General features: G+C 33.8%; 2 protein-coding genes across 3 annotated transcripts; one reads left to right on the plus strand and one right to left on the minus strand.

The window, feature by feature from the left end:
• Positions 1 to 358: 358 nt before the first annotated feature.
• LOC117918677 (CTP synthase) lies at positions 359 to 9,307 on the plus strand. 2 transcript variants are annotated; one of them, XM_034835494.1, is made up of 22 exons: positions 364 to 691; positions 1,372 to 1,451; positions 2,428 to 2,514; positions 2,606 to 2,656; positions 2,753 to 2,870; positions 2,952 to 3,008; positions 3,445 to 3,509; positions 3,690 to 3,773; positions 4,399 to 4,449; positions 4,546 to 4,608; positions 4,723 to 4,766; positions 5,163 to 5,232; positions 5,316 to 5,378; positions 5,927 to 6,016; positions 6,112 to 6,150; positions 6,904 to 7,053; positions 7,178 to 7,255; positions 7,327 to 7,412; positions 7,826 to 7,874; positions 7,978 to 8,058; positions 8,290 to 8,383; positions 8,819 to 9,307. In XM_034835494.1, the coding sequence occupies exons 1-22, from the start codon at positions 574 to 576 to the stop codon at positions 8,881 to 8,883; spliced, it is 1,683 nt and encodes a 560-aa protein (XP_034691385.1). In that variant the 5' UTR covers positions 364 to 573; the 3' UTR covers positions 8,884 to 9,307. The 2 variants fall into 2 exon arrangements, 1 of the variants encoding a protein (XP_034691385.1); XR_004651918.1 differs by lacking the exons at positions 8,290 to 8,383; positions 8,819 to 9,307 and having other exon boundaries at positions 359 to 691; positions 7,667 to 7,874; positions 7,978 to 8,027.
• Positions 9,308 to 9,509: 202 nt separating this feature from the next.
• LOC117918678 lies at positions 9,510 to 10,276 on the minus strand. Its single transcript, XM_034835495.1, has one exon. The coding sequence runs from the start codon at positions 10,178 to 10,180 to the stop codon at positions 9,656 to 9,658; it is 525 nt and encodes a 174-aa protein (XP_034691386.1). The 5' UTR covers positions 10,181 to 10,276; the 3' UTR covers positions 9,510 to 9,655.
• Between the last annotated feature and the right edge of the window lie 4,184 nt (positions 10,277 to 14,460).

A 14,460-nucleotide genomic window follows, 5' to 3' on the forward strand; every position in this document is an offset into this window, starting at 1 on the left:
CCTGAAAAAGCAAACACAAATCTTGACGCTATAGTAGTGGGTGGAGGCATATGTGGAGAATATATGCAATCCCCTTACCATTAAGAATTTGGGCACGTTAATTTGTTATCATTGATATATATACACCAATTGTGTCATGTTAAGTATACATCCTCGAGTCTTACTTATTTATATTTTTATACTTTATATTAAATTAAGAATATTCATCTTAGATATGCTTTTTTTTTTTTAAATGGTTTTTTTCATATACATTTTATATTGTTTTCCTATTAAAAAAAAGTCTTAGATAAATCACCTAAATTTTGGTTGGTGTTACAATCAATAACTAATTATAAACATGGTGGGTAGTTTGGCCTCACTATTCCGAAACAGCAGCGCCGCCTAAACTTCAAAATTATATGTTCAGCACCGCTATTTTAGTAAATCTCACGGGGCGGTTACAAAGGAAAAACAGGCAGAACTTTCGCCCCAGGCTTCTTGTCAATCCGAGTGAAACTGTTTTTCCCGCTCAGGCATTAACACAAACACCCGGTGTTCACTAGGCAGTCCTGGGTGCTGGGCGTTTGAGAGAGAATGAAGTACGTGTTGGTGACGGGAGGAGTCGTCAGTGGACTCGGCAAAGGAGTGACGGCGAGCAGTGTAGGCGTCGTTCTCAAAGCTTGTGGCCTTCGCGTTACTTCCATTAAAATAGGTTCGTTTCGTTGCTTTGCGATATTGAAGTTATTTGGCTTCTCTCTTTCTCTCTCTAAATATTTATTTTATTTATTTATTTTTTTGTATGTTGTTCATTTTTTTAAGTTAATTTTTAGATTTTGATATCTGGGTTAGTGGTATTTTGATCATATATGTGGGCTGTGTTTAACTGGGGACAATAATTTTCATTGACAAAGTTTGGCAATTTGGGATTTTGTTGAAAATATTTTGATATTCAAGTGTTCTGATCATTTGTTTTATGGGGTTCAGTTGCCTTGAGAATCTTTTCTTTTTCTAGTTTCTGATATCTTTCTTTATGGCGTCTTGTTAAATCTGGATATCTTTCCTGATTATTCGTCTTCCTATGCTTTGGGGTTGAGATTAGTGTTGGTCAGCTTGGTCTTGGATATATATAGTATGGAAAGGCTCTTTCACTTCTTTCTGGTTGCAATTGTATTTTTCTGAGATTGTGACCAGTTTTGTTTGTTTATGTTATGAATAAGTGCTTCTACATATGGATATATTTATCCATTTTAATCATCAATCACTTGTTTATCTGTCAATTGAATATTTTTTTTTTTTACCATAGTTTTCTTTAATCATTTCAAACTTTAATAATGAAGACAATTCAGATTTTTGCTCGGCTGGTGAATTTAGCAATGACTTTCTTTATTGCAGATCCTTACTTGAACAGGGATGCTGGTACAATGTCCCCGTTTGAACATGGGGAGGTTTTTGTTCTTGATGATGGTGGAGAGGTTTCCATTTCATTCGCATTTATCCTTACTTTTATTTAAATTTACATAGAAAGAAATTTTGATTACTTGAGAATAACCTCACCTCCAATCTGAATAGCCAATAATTGCATGAGCTACAGTCTATTAATCAATATAATAAAAAAGTTCTCCATGATAACAAATGTAGAAAATACTTCTCGCCAACTTCTTGTGATGTACACTCATGCATACATAAAGCACTCATCCATGCACACTCTGCCAAAGTAGTTGTATATCTACCCAAGACAATTAAAGATTGTGATTCATATTTTATCAAAATTCCATCTGGGAAAAAGTCCTATATCATTTATTCAATTTGTTTGATGGATATGCATTAGGAGTTGAATCCTTCATGTGTAACATATCAATTTGACTTGCCAAGGTTTATTTAGTGTGTATTCTTCTAAATTTCACATACGGGTTTGGATACTGCTGAATGCTGAAAATGTTTCATGTAGCCAACCACAAGGAGTTAGCATTAAATATTTGTGGAGTTGAGTTGGGTCAAGTATCAATCATCCATTTCTAGCAAAAGCATCAAGGAAGAGCAATTGCTACAATAAAGTTGAATTTGGCCTACTACCACCATCTGTTTCTGGAAGATTTATTGATTTTAAGTAGCACTGTCCTTTACCATTTGGTCAACATTGTGATTCTGTCTTTAGGTTCATTTGGTCTTACTGTCTGATAGAGTTGATAATTTAACATGTTGCTTGAGTGATAATGATTCTTTAGTAAGTTGTTTTAGGAGTGTCTTGTATATGGTCCCTAATCTTAAAGCATGAGTTTTTCAACAACGTTTTTGGTGACACATGGTGCAGAAATGATCAGATCAAATCCAAGAGTTGTTATGCTTAATAAATAAAATACCACAAGTAGTTGTTCATTGACAATTTCTTCTTCCAGTTGAGCTTCAATACCAGCATTTCATAATTTCTTCATGGTTTGCTCTTAAAAGGTTGATTTAGACTTGGGTAACTATGAGAGGTTCCTGGATGTGACTCTTACAAAAGATAACAACATTACGACAGGAAAAATATATCAGGTGCGTAATTTATTTGTTCTAGATGTCAATATATCAACTTTCTCATCTATAGTTTGTTTTGATATGATCAGTCTGTTCTGTTTTGTGTCAGTCTGTCCTTGAGAAAGAACGAAGAGGAGATTATCTTGGAAAGACTGTCCAGGTGGTGCTATATGCATAACTGTTTTGTAATTCTTATTTCACAATGTACATGGAGACTACTGCTCACTACAATGCTGCATCCTTGATTGGATTCCAGGTGGTTCCACATGTCACAGATGCCATTAAGAATTGGATTGAATCAGTCTCTGTCATTCCTGTGGATGGAAAAGAGGGCCCAGCAGATGTGTGTGTGATAGAGTTGGGAGGGACTGTTGGTAAACAAAGAGACACCTGGTGATCTGAAACACTTCTCTTAAATTTTATGTTCTTGAGTAATTTGTATTTTTTATTCTTAGGTGACATTGAATCAATGCCATTCATCGAGGCTTTGCGACAATTATTATTTTCAGTCGGTAAGGTTGCATTATTTGATATTTTTCTAAGTGATGTTAATTGCTTCATGAATTGTTTCTGTTTGTGGGATCCTGTGTTCTCATTTGCTTACTTGTCTTTGTGATGCTAACCTGTGGCGACATCCTCTGAATGAACTGAATTAATATTTTTGACTGGATATCTTATAAACATGTGTGCATCATTGAATTCATATTTTGGCCAGATATCTTAAAAAAATGATAGCATCGTTGAACTTAATTGAATTATTTATTATGTGATTGTTGCCCATGTGAGCATGAAGCTATTCTATGAGGGTCACAATATAATAAGTTAATGGAAATTCTGAACCGAGTGTGAAACTGTTTATCAGGTGTGTTTTTGCTTCCGTGCCAGAGCTATGAGTTCTCATTATGTTCTATGGTATTTGCTCATGTTACTTTTCAATTTCCTCCTCAGGACAAGATAACTTTTGCCTCATTCATGTGAGCCTTATACCTGTACTGGGTGTTGTGGGAGAGCAAGTAATTTTCCATAAATTTATACTTAATTTAAACCTGCATCCTAAATTCAAGCTTTTTTTTTTATGTTCTAGATAATAGATTGTATTGCAAAAAGCTAAGTTATTTCTGTTTCTTGAACTGGAGGTTTCTTTTGGTTGAGAATAACCCTCTCTCTCTCTCTCTCTCTTACTCCCCACCTAGAAAACAAAGCCTACACAACATAGCGTGCGGGAATTGAGAGCATTAGGCCTGACTCCTCATCTGTTGGCATGTCGTTCTGCTCAGGTATGTTATTTTCTCTGCTTTCCTTCCTGTATGCATGCAAGAGATTGTTGAGGGTGTCTTTCCTTTGGAAATTGAATTTCTCTATCACAAGTTCTAGTGATGGTCATGTAAGGTACACTAAATCTGTTTAATTTTCATGAAACAACTAACATCACTCTAAATGAATGTAGCAACTTTGGCTGAGGAGTCTTTTTAGTCAATCTGATCCAGGTCCATCAAGTTGGGTTTGATTCACCAGTCATGTTAGTATAATTTTGTATATATTAGTAGTTGGGAAAATGATCGGTGCAAGCCTAGCTGTAGTGGACATTTGATTGATGGTTATTCGGTTGAATCAGTTTCATTGTTTTCCAAGCATCTTCTAATCTTCATTCTATACCTTGCATGCACACAATTTTCATTTGTTTTTGTTGTTGCAAAATGGTAAGTGTTTCATCAATGGTGATTTTTTTACTTTCTCATTTTTCGTCCCCCTGTTTTACCAGGTTAGTAATAAGTTTGATTAGTTCTAAAACTTATTGTTGCTTAGCTTTCATCTTTTTATTTTTGCTTGCTGCTCCTCCACTACTGCTAGTTTGCTAGAATGCAAGGAATTAAATAAATGCCTTTTGGTTATGTATTGCAGCCTTTATTGGAAACTACAAAGGAGAAACTTTCACAGTTTTGCCATGTTCCAGTAAGTTATTATCATTGAAATTTGATTTGTGACCTTAGTGTTGAATTCTATTCTCACGGGGTGAGGGATTTTTCTTTCTGCTATCGTTTCTCATAGGTTGGTAACATTCTCAATATCCATGATGTTCCAAACATTTGGCACGTTCCTCTTTTGCTTCGGGTGAGTTTAACAATAATTCTCTGCTTTCTGTAATTCTTGATTGCTTCTGATCTGTTGCCTTCAACAATTTTATGTTCTTTACCTATGTTTCTGATGTGTTACTTCTGTTTCCAGAACCAAAATGCTCATAATTCCATTCTAAAACAGCTAAATCTTAGGTGAGGTTTTGTGTTAATTTCTTTTCCTTCTAACTTCGAAGGTTTAAATTTTGAGATCAGAGAAATGCTCAGGTTCAGCCAGTCCAAGTTCTTTTGAAAGTTTAATGGGACTGAGGCACTTCATTAGTTTGATTCTGGCGGTCACTGACTGTTTTGAGTTTGATAAACTTTTTTCAACCAACTATATGACTTTGGCAGTCCCTGATAAAAAAAATAAAAATAAAAAATGACTTTGGCAGTCATGGATCATATGTGATAGTGATCATGCTGGAACTACTGCATGTGGTAATTTTTTTGGCTGCCTATAAAACAGAATGCGTCAATAATCTTGAAACAAGATATTGAATACAGGGAGATTGCTTATGTTAACTGACTGGTTATTAAGTTTGGTTTCAGCAAGGCTACACCTCCTGATTTACAAGAATGGACGAAGAGGGCAGAGATTTTTGATAGTCTCACAAATTCTGTTAGTGCTTTTAGCATTTAATTCTCTATTTTGGGAAAATTTTTTCCTGTTATTGAGATATGAAGTGATGCTGCTTTTTGTAGGTGAGAATTGCAATGGTTGGGAAGTATGTTGGTCTGACAGATTCATATCTGTCTGTTGTGAAGGTCTGATGACACTTTAAATTCATGCTTAGTGTGAATAAGAGGACAATGAATATCATTTGTTGGCCTGTGATTTAAAATACCAATGGGTGACTTGATTTACAAATTAAAATTTTTTCTAACTGAAAAATTTGCTAATGAATATAAGATGCCAATATATAGATGATTTTATCTGATTTTCAGTTCCTAATTATCTGTGTATAATACAAAACCTGTTTTTGAAGTTTTTACAGAAAATTTTCTGAGTTTTTATATACACTAGGTTAATATCATACCACAATGCACTGCTCATAATTGTGTGTTTTCACTTAGGCTGGGTTATTTGGAAGGCATCAATTACATGCCATGTATACGGCGAGATCATTATGATTAACCTAACTTACAAACTGAACTTTCATTTTCTATTATGAAAAATATTTGCCTGTTGAATCAGCTTAATATAATTATTTCTTCATTCAAAACTGAAGAAGGCAAAAGTTGCTTTGGTTGCTCCGAGTATGATCTCTAACATACAAGCTATCTTGCATCATTATGCCTCATTTTGTGTGCAGGCCCTTCTGCATGCTTGCATTGCATGTTCTTTGAAGCCATCAGTGGACTGGATTGCAGCTTCTGATCTTGAAGATGATAGTGCAGTATTGGTATTGAGCTCTTACAAGTTGCATTATTGGAGAGATTTATGTTACATCTCTAGTGAAGAGTTTGTCTTATTGTAAATATTTTGTTCCTCCTACAGACACCAGAAGCTCATGCTACTGCATGGAAGACTCTAAGGGTAAGCTTTTACATTAGATATATTTTTTCTCGTCATCCATGTGTTCTTGCTCTGAACGGCCCTACCTTTTTCTAAAGAGTCTTTATGTTTTGTTCACCACCTGTGTAGCATGGTGGTGATGACATGCATAAAAAAACTGTTTGCAAAAGCCTTCTGAAGCAGAACAACTGGTTGAGCTGCCAGAACTATCGAAACTCATGTGCCTGGGTTTTGATACCATCCTGATTTGGGGTAGACCAGATTACTAGATTACCAGAAAAATATGTTCTTCAGATGATTATGGGTTTTGCATATTATTATTTTGGATAGCTATATTAGTTTCTGTTTGAATTTATGTAACAACCATTCACATAATTTTTCTTTTTGTGGACTTTCTAGTAACAAAATGTTTTGGTTGGCCTGACAGCTGAACCACTTCAGTGATTTAGCTCATACTGATTCCTGGTTAAAGATTTGTTGAATTAAATAGATTTATCAATTGCTCATCACTATTTTTATGTTTCTTTTCTAGTTTATGCTTTTCTATTCTTAGCACTTCTCTTTTCCTCTCAATTCTCAAGTGGTCGAACTGAAATTGTGTCCTCTGTTTGAACTGGTGTTCATTTCTCTTATTTAATGTACTTTGCAATTTAGGGATCAAGAAATGAAAGACAATGAAAGTTTTCCTCTTTTCTTTTTACTTTTAATGTTTTTCTTTTCAAATTAAGATGGAGATAATTGTTCAAGATGTCGCTGAAAAAGCTATATTTGCAGAATGCAGCATGTGTCCTGGTTCCAGGAGGCTTTGGTGATCGTGGTGTGAAAGGAATGATATTGGCTGCAAAGTATGCCAGAGAGAATAATGTTCCTTATCTTGGGATTTGCTTGGGCATGCAGATTTCTGTGATTGAGTTTGCTAGATCTGTAAGCAACCTTCCTTTCAAATATGTATTTCCTTTTGATATTCATCAGGCCATATATTTGTTGTAGTTTGATCACCTATCAAAAAAAAATTATATATTTGTTGTACTTTGATCACATGTTTTAGGTTTTGGGCATGGAAAGGGCCAATAGTGAAGAGTTTGACACCCAGACACCTGATCGTGTTGTAATGTTCATGCCAGAGGTATGGTCATCTTAGCATTTCTCAAATTTCTTCTGTTCCATGGTTATCATCATTTTTACATCCATGTGCAGGGTTCAACAACGCATATGGGAAGCACCATGAGACTAGGATCTCGAAGAACACTGTTCCAGACTCCTGATTGTATTACTGCAAAACTGTATGTGATTGAACTTTTCAGTCCACGTAGTCTAAAAAATATTACAAAAAACTTCCATGGACTGCAAAATACAATTACACATCAATGCTTTCTTCTTCTTTTTTTCCTTGGATATATTTACACAAACTTAGAACCTTTCCCATTCCTACCCCAATCCTTGCCCAATAAGTCAGGTTAGGGGCTGATTGCATAAATCATTTAACTGAACTGTAATGCTTATTATCTTCTTCGTGATATGTGGATGTTTGTCCAAGCATATGGAGTCCTGGATGACTAATCTCATGGACCAATCTGAGGCTGCTTATGACAGAGCTGAGTCCATTAAATCACTGCTCAAATTTTATAGAATTAAGAATATATTGATGCTGAGATTTTCATGAATGCATGCTTATATAGTTTCTGTTTAATATTAGGTACCATAATTCAGAGTACGTGGATGAGCGGCATCGACATAGATATGAGGTTAGTTATGGAATCTGGTTGAGTGAAGAAATGATGTCCTGTGGGCATATTATCTTATTGTTCAGATGGCATAATATTCTTACCCGAGACATGAGTGGTGCAGGTGAACCCACATATGGTTGGTGTTCTAGAAGAAGGTGGCCTGAAGTTTGTAGGGAAAGATGAAAGTGGACAAAGAATGGAGGTTGGTTGTCAAAATCAGCTCTGCTTAAGCTCACATGAGCTTAAGGATCTGCCGGAATCAAATTGTTTAGTTTCAAGAGTTTGCTCTTAAAAGTTTCGTTTTTCATTTTGGTTGTGGTAAATCCATATCTGATGTTTGGGCTCACTGGGCTTCACCCTCTCCAAAATGCTAATTTTCTGCTAAGGTACTAGCTGAGTTTCAAAGTTTCACTTCCTTTCTCTTCTTTTGCAGATTTTAGAGCTTCCCAGTCATCCATTCTATGTGGGCGTGCAATTTCATCCAGAATTTAAGTCACGGCCTGGGAGGCCATCAGCTCTCTTTCTAGGTATGCATTGATACAAGTGGTGAGCCTGAAATTTCTCATTAAACCAACCATTCTAAATCCAGAACCATCCATTTCCCATGATAAGGTAATGGGTGCTGTTTCTAAAGTTTTAATTGATTTTTGAGATTGAAACTGAGAGCATTGGGATTGGTGCTCTTGTTGGTCGTGTTTGAATGTCGTACTGTCAAGTTCTGTTCTGTTTTAAGGTGCTGATGTGGATGTTTTATGGAAAGTTCCAGTTTGTGAAAACATAAAAATACAATCTTATAGATGCTCTGAAAACCTTATGCAACATTTAATAGGCTGACTGAATTTCCATGCAACATCTAAAAACTTCAGAACTAAATGGTTGCCAACTTTGGGTTAGTTCTTCAAGTATTAGCCTTAATTAAATGTCTATTTATCATCTAAACACCTGTGATATTGCAATTGTAGGTTTTATATTGGCTGCAATTGGGCAGTTGGAAGCATATCTTAGCCAGCATCAGAATGGCAGTTAATACAAAATTTGCTGTCTTAATACTCCCAAAGAAGCAATTCTTAAGCGCTGGACTAGTGTTTGATGGAAAAAATTTAAGCAACTACCAAAGACAGGAGAAATTTGTCATATTGCCAGGGCTTGTGGCCCAGTTGAATCAGCACTATGCTCACCATATCTATGGATTAACAGTATCATCTTTTCCTGAACTCTATCCCTAACCTTTGGGCATACAAAAATGCTTGATACTTCATAGTGAGAATTGCAAATCGGGGCTTACAAAAGGGATCCTTAACCAGTCCCCATGTAGAGCCAAACTGCAAAATTCTGTAGGCTCCTTGTTGCACTTCTAAACTGTTGCGACTGTTTGCTCAAAGCTGACTCTGGTTATATTTTATGTCTTTGTTTACTGAAAACATTTATTTATTTTGTTCTTGGTCTCTTCACATGGGCTGATAGTCATTTTTTTCTTCTTATGGAGTTGATTACCATGCTGTCAGCAATAAGTTTTCAGGGTATGTATATTCAAAGCTTCTTGAAAGAGGGGTGTGAGATTAAACCCTGTGCTGTTTGATAGGATCAGAATGGAGCCCAAGGCGCCATCCGTTTCTGGTAGGAACTTTCTTTTGGACTGAGAATCACAAAACATCAATACAATCATTCTTTTGAATCAATAAATTCTTAGTGCTTATTTATAATATTGCAAAAAACTCAATGGAAGCTTCCGGTATTTACAAAATGCCGCAATGCCTCTTATACGAAAAAAAATATAGAACGAAACTCGAGCTTAATCCTCAGCTTGTGCCTCTGTTTAGCATCTCATTGTACTGCAAATATGAGATCTGTCTCTGCAGCTTCATTTGAGCATAGAACTTAGCTATGAACTCCTCCGCCTTCACATCAATCCCTTCTTCCTCTTCACAGCCCCCACAACCAGAGTCTTCTTCATCTCCCCCCATCAAGAAACTCTTCCTTGCGTCTTCCCCGTCCCCAACTTCACTGCCATCGTCGTCATTGAACTCGAAATCATAATCAAAATCCACCTGCGGATTTATGCATGGGATGTGAGGCATCTTGAATCTCATCGACCCTGGACGATGCATCTTCACATGGAAAATGGGGGTGTCGTCAAACGACAGTTCGCGCTCTCCGTAATGGATCGAGTCTTGCCTGGAGTTCCCCAGCTTTTTCAAGAACTTGGGCACCAGCCTCAGCTCCATCATCAAACTCCTCTTGAACACCCCTCCTTTCCGCGCCCATAACAACACTAACCGCAGAAGGTTCCATGCCCTACGACCAAGTTGGCGTTCTCTCTTCATCCTTTTCAACTAGTAATGGCAAAAGGAAACAGATTATGCTGTTTGGACAGCGAGAAAATTTTTAGTTTGATAGGTTTTCAGATATTGAGAAATGAGAGGACAAGAGGGGTATATATATTATATATGGAGAGGGGGTGTGTTTGAAAAGATTGAAGAAGTGTGCGGTGAGGCTGGTGGGGGGCAAACGGCTGTACGCGGTAGAGAGTAGCTGGGTTCGCATTATTTTCTTGCGGCTTTTCCCAAATGCACCCATGTTCTATTTCTAGATTGTGGATTTACACTAGGGCATTTTGGTCAACATGGGCAGAAATGGACCCACAGGTACATGAAATCAACAAATTTTTGTTTTGTTTGTATTATATATGTTGAGAAGCGAAAGAGAATCCTATAAACCGTGTACTGGAAGCCTGCTTATGATAAGAAGGTTCATTTTTTTTTTTTCTTATTTTTTTAAAATGATCGAATATTACATATTAAAAAATGAAAATGAGATGAGTAACAATCAAATGATCTGAGAAGACGACCCCAGAGGTCAATGGAGAGTGAAGCAATGTGGTGCATGATCTGAGTTGGATACCACTCAGATGGATTGACTGTTGGTTCGCCACCATGGGACTTGGGCTCATTCTCGGTTTAACTCATTTTTGAACTTCTCACACTCCCCCAGCCTGGTATGTGCTGGACATATCAAAATCAATGCCTCCTAGGGTGTTTGGTTTTTTTTTTTTTTTTTTTTTTAAAGCAATTTACTTTTAAATTAGATATAGTTTGTTTTTTTATTTTTTATGATTTATTATAAATTTTTTGTTGAATAAAAAAATTATATATATATATATATATATATCATTTTAAAATATTTAATAAAAATAAAATATTATAAAAATAAACAACATAGTATTTAATACTATTAAGTATTAAACTTCTATTTAAAATTAAATAAAAAAAATCAAACATCATCTTAGTAATTTGGTGAAAACAATTTATTTTAAATTTTAGGTTGTTTGTTTTTATATTTTTTCATGATTTATTATTTTAAAATTTTGAAAATTAGAATAAATTAAATATTCTGTAAATAACCTATTTTTATGACTATTTCTATTAACTCAAATATATATATAATAAAAAATTAATAATAAGTTATAAAAAAGAATATAAAAACAAGTGTGAAAGCAAATCCTTTTTTCTTTTTTTTGTTTTCTTTCAAGGGACATAGTTTTGCACATGCCATGTCCATTGCAGATGCGATGTTAGCTCAATCCAAGCTAGACAGTGGGAAACCGAAAAGTCCTGGTTCCTTTTGAATGGTGAAGTTTGCCATGAGATTTGGCAAGAGGACCAGAAGAAACCAATCATGAGTAGTAATTTATGATTGAATGAGCAAAGGTCTACTTGCTTGCCCTACAATTAATACACCAATTCTGAATAAAGCAATTCATCAAACAGTTGGAGTGAACTGGCTGCACCAACATTAGGACATGGTCCACCAATTCATGGGTCCTACCTTAACCAAATCTCACCCAAAATCAGGTAACTTGTAAAGGTGGAGTGTGAGCCCCTCCGTTTTACAGCTTGTCATATAGGCTATAGCTCATGCCAATGGTACCGTTAACTTTTGGATTGGATTGAGAAACTTCCTAAAATTCAAACTTTCATAACTTGGTTAATGGGAAATGGGCTGCCAAACACATCAAGTCAAGCAATTAGCTGGCAGCTGAGAAAAAACAAAAACAAACAAAAAAAAATGAATTTCTAATCTTAAAAATAGGAAAAAGAAAAAATAATTAAAGCTGTGTTCGGGTATACAAGGAAAAAAAATAAAAATAAAAAAATTAAATTTAAATATAATAAATTATTTTATATATTAATTTAAACTCATTTCATTAATTTTAATTCTTTTAAATATAATAAATAAATAAAAAATTTATCGCTTTGTATCTTAACTTCCCTAGGCGGAAAAATCTTGAAATTTTCAGGTCCAAATTTCTAAGTAGATGCAAGGCAATTTCTGAGAAAAACAGTTGTGGTTAATTTTTCTTTTAAGGAAATGATTTTGCGTGGAAAACGAGTAGGGATGTGTTGTGATGGCCTCAACCTCTTTTGTGGGACCCAATTTTAATCACCAATGAAACCGCGGCGGCCGAGCTCACGCTGTTTGCATGGTCTTCCTAACCCTTGACCCACCTTTATTTCGGATTTTGTTAAAAAATAAATATAAAAGAAATCATATTTTTCATTATTTATTTTATTTTTATATTGAGCCCGTATTTTCAGTATGTCAATGTTTATAGCATTAAGACATGCTGAGCCTAATTATTATCTTAATAGTAGGAGTATTTTTAAAATTTTACGCATGATTTAATTGTTTTATTTATATTATGTTTAAGGTAGTCAATTTTGAGAGTAAAAGTTTTATTCTTTTTGGGTATTGAGAGAGTTGAAAAAACATAAAAAGAAAAACTTAGATAACGAAGGTCTGGGCATTCTCTCGTACTCTCTTTTTTATCATAGTAAAACTTTGCAACGACTACAAGTAGACGTAATTCTTACATTGAAAGTAAATCATTATAAATCTCGTATATTTTTATATTTTATTTTTTGCATTGATGTATTATCACTTTTAGAAAGTATAATTAAGGTGTTTTAATCATAATATGAAGTATATAATAGTTCTAATAATTTGGTGTCACTATAAAAGATATTAGATGTATTTTTTTTTTATTGCCATCATTTTCTTGGTACATTTTTTTTCTCACTTCATTGAACAAACGTATAAATAATAATATAAATTACATTTTTCTTACCCAAAATAATGATTATTCTATTAACAAGTCATAATAAAAATTAAATTTTTCTTAAACAAAATAATAATTATTCTATCAACAAGTCATACCCTTGCCTTTTCACTGGAATGAAAAATTCCTATTAATTTGGAAAAATAAAATAAATCAGAATTTGATATTTTAAAAAAAATAAAAAAATTAATGTATTAATTTTAACGATGAAACATATATTGTAATTATAAATCTATATAATTGAAGGTACCATATGGAGACAAGTATTAATTTAAAATTTTTATAACATTTTCTCACCAACCAAACATGATTAAAAATCTTAGTTTTTAATAAATTATCAATTTTTTAACTAATTAAATATTTAATCATTATAAAATTTTATCATGACAGCAAATTTTGATATTTTGGCATATTGGAAATATGTTAAACTATTAGTTTTGGAATTAAAATAACAATAAATATAACAATTAATTTTATAAATGTTTTTAACACAAAAAAATAAATAAATAAAATTGACATTATTAAGATATTAATAAAACAAACAAATTATTACTTAACAAAATTTAGATACTAATAAAAGAATCCTTCTAAACACTTAATTACATTCATATTTATTTAAATTTAAGTCCATTTTTTTATATATATAAAAATGAAAGCATTTGAAAGTCTTGAAAGAGCCTTTGAACATCTTGAAGAGCATTCAAATGCTACCTTGGAGGACATTCAAACATCCTCCCCGATAATTGAATCCCCCCTCCCCACTTCAAGGCATTCAAACACTTGCTCATCCCGATTCATTATTTTAAACCTATTTTATGAATTTTAAACTCGTTTTTAGTATTTTCAAGTGTACTTTTACAAAATTAGATTTAATTTTTTTTTCCAAAATGATATCTTTAGTATGAATAAATATATAATTTCAATGAATTGCAGTAAGGAATAAAATCATAAAAGTGTAATCACTGTTTTATCTAAAATACTATATCTTCAACCTTTTAAGAATGCTCTAAAAAGAACTAATCGACAAAAAAAATAAAGTATTTAATCTATTAGCGATAACATAGGGTCAAAGTGTCTATTAAGGAGTATAAGGTGCTTTATCAAGAACATGAAGAAATAATGTAAATGCTAACTAGGTTAGAAAATGAGTAAATACATTGAATAAGTAAATGAATTTAACATTTTTCATAAACCTAAAAGCCTCCCCTAGTCTATATAAAGAGAGACTTTGACACTCTTTCGAAGAGGTTAGTTTCTGAATTTCTAGTGTTCAAATCATCAAAACCTTCTTTTCCTCTTTTCGTTGTGATAAAGTGAGACGCAATTCAATTCATAGTCATCGTAAGGAGTGACTGCAATGTGCTATTATTGCCACTCGAATATCGTTTTATCCTGAAAGATAAACGCTTTACATTTTTCAAGGTACCAATGAAGAAGACGGATTTGATTTTGTTATTTTTTTCATTCTCTATTTATTTATTTATTTTC

The sequence above is a fragment of the Vitis riparia genome, chromosome 7 (genome assembly GCF_004353265.1).
Source record: "Vitis riparia cultivar Riparia Gloire de Montpellier isolate 1030 chromosome 7, EGFV_Vit.rip_1.0, whole genome shotgun sequence".
NCBI lineage: Eukaryota > Viridiplantae > Streptophyta > Magnoliopsida > Vitales > Vitaceae > Vitis > Vitis riparia.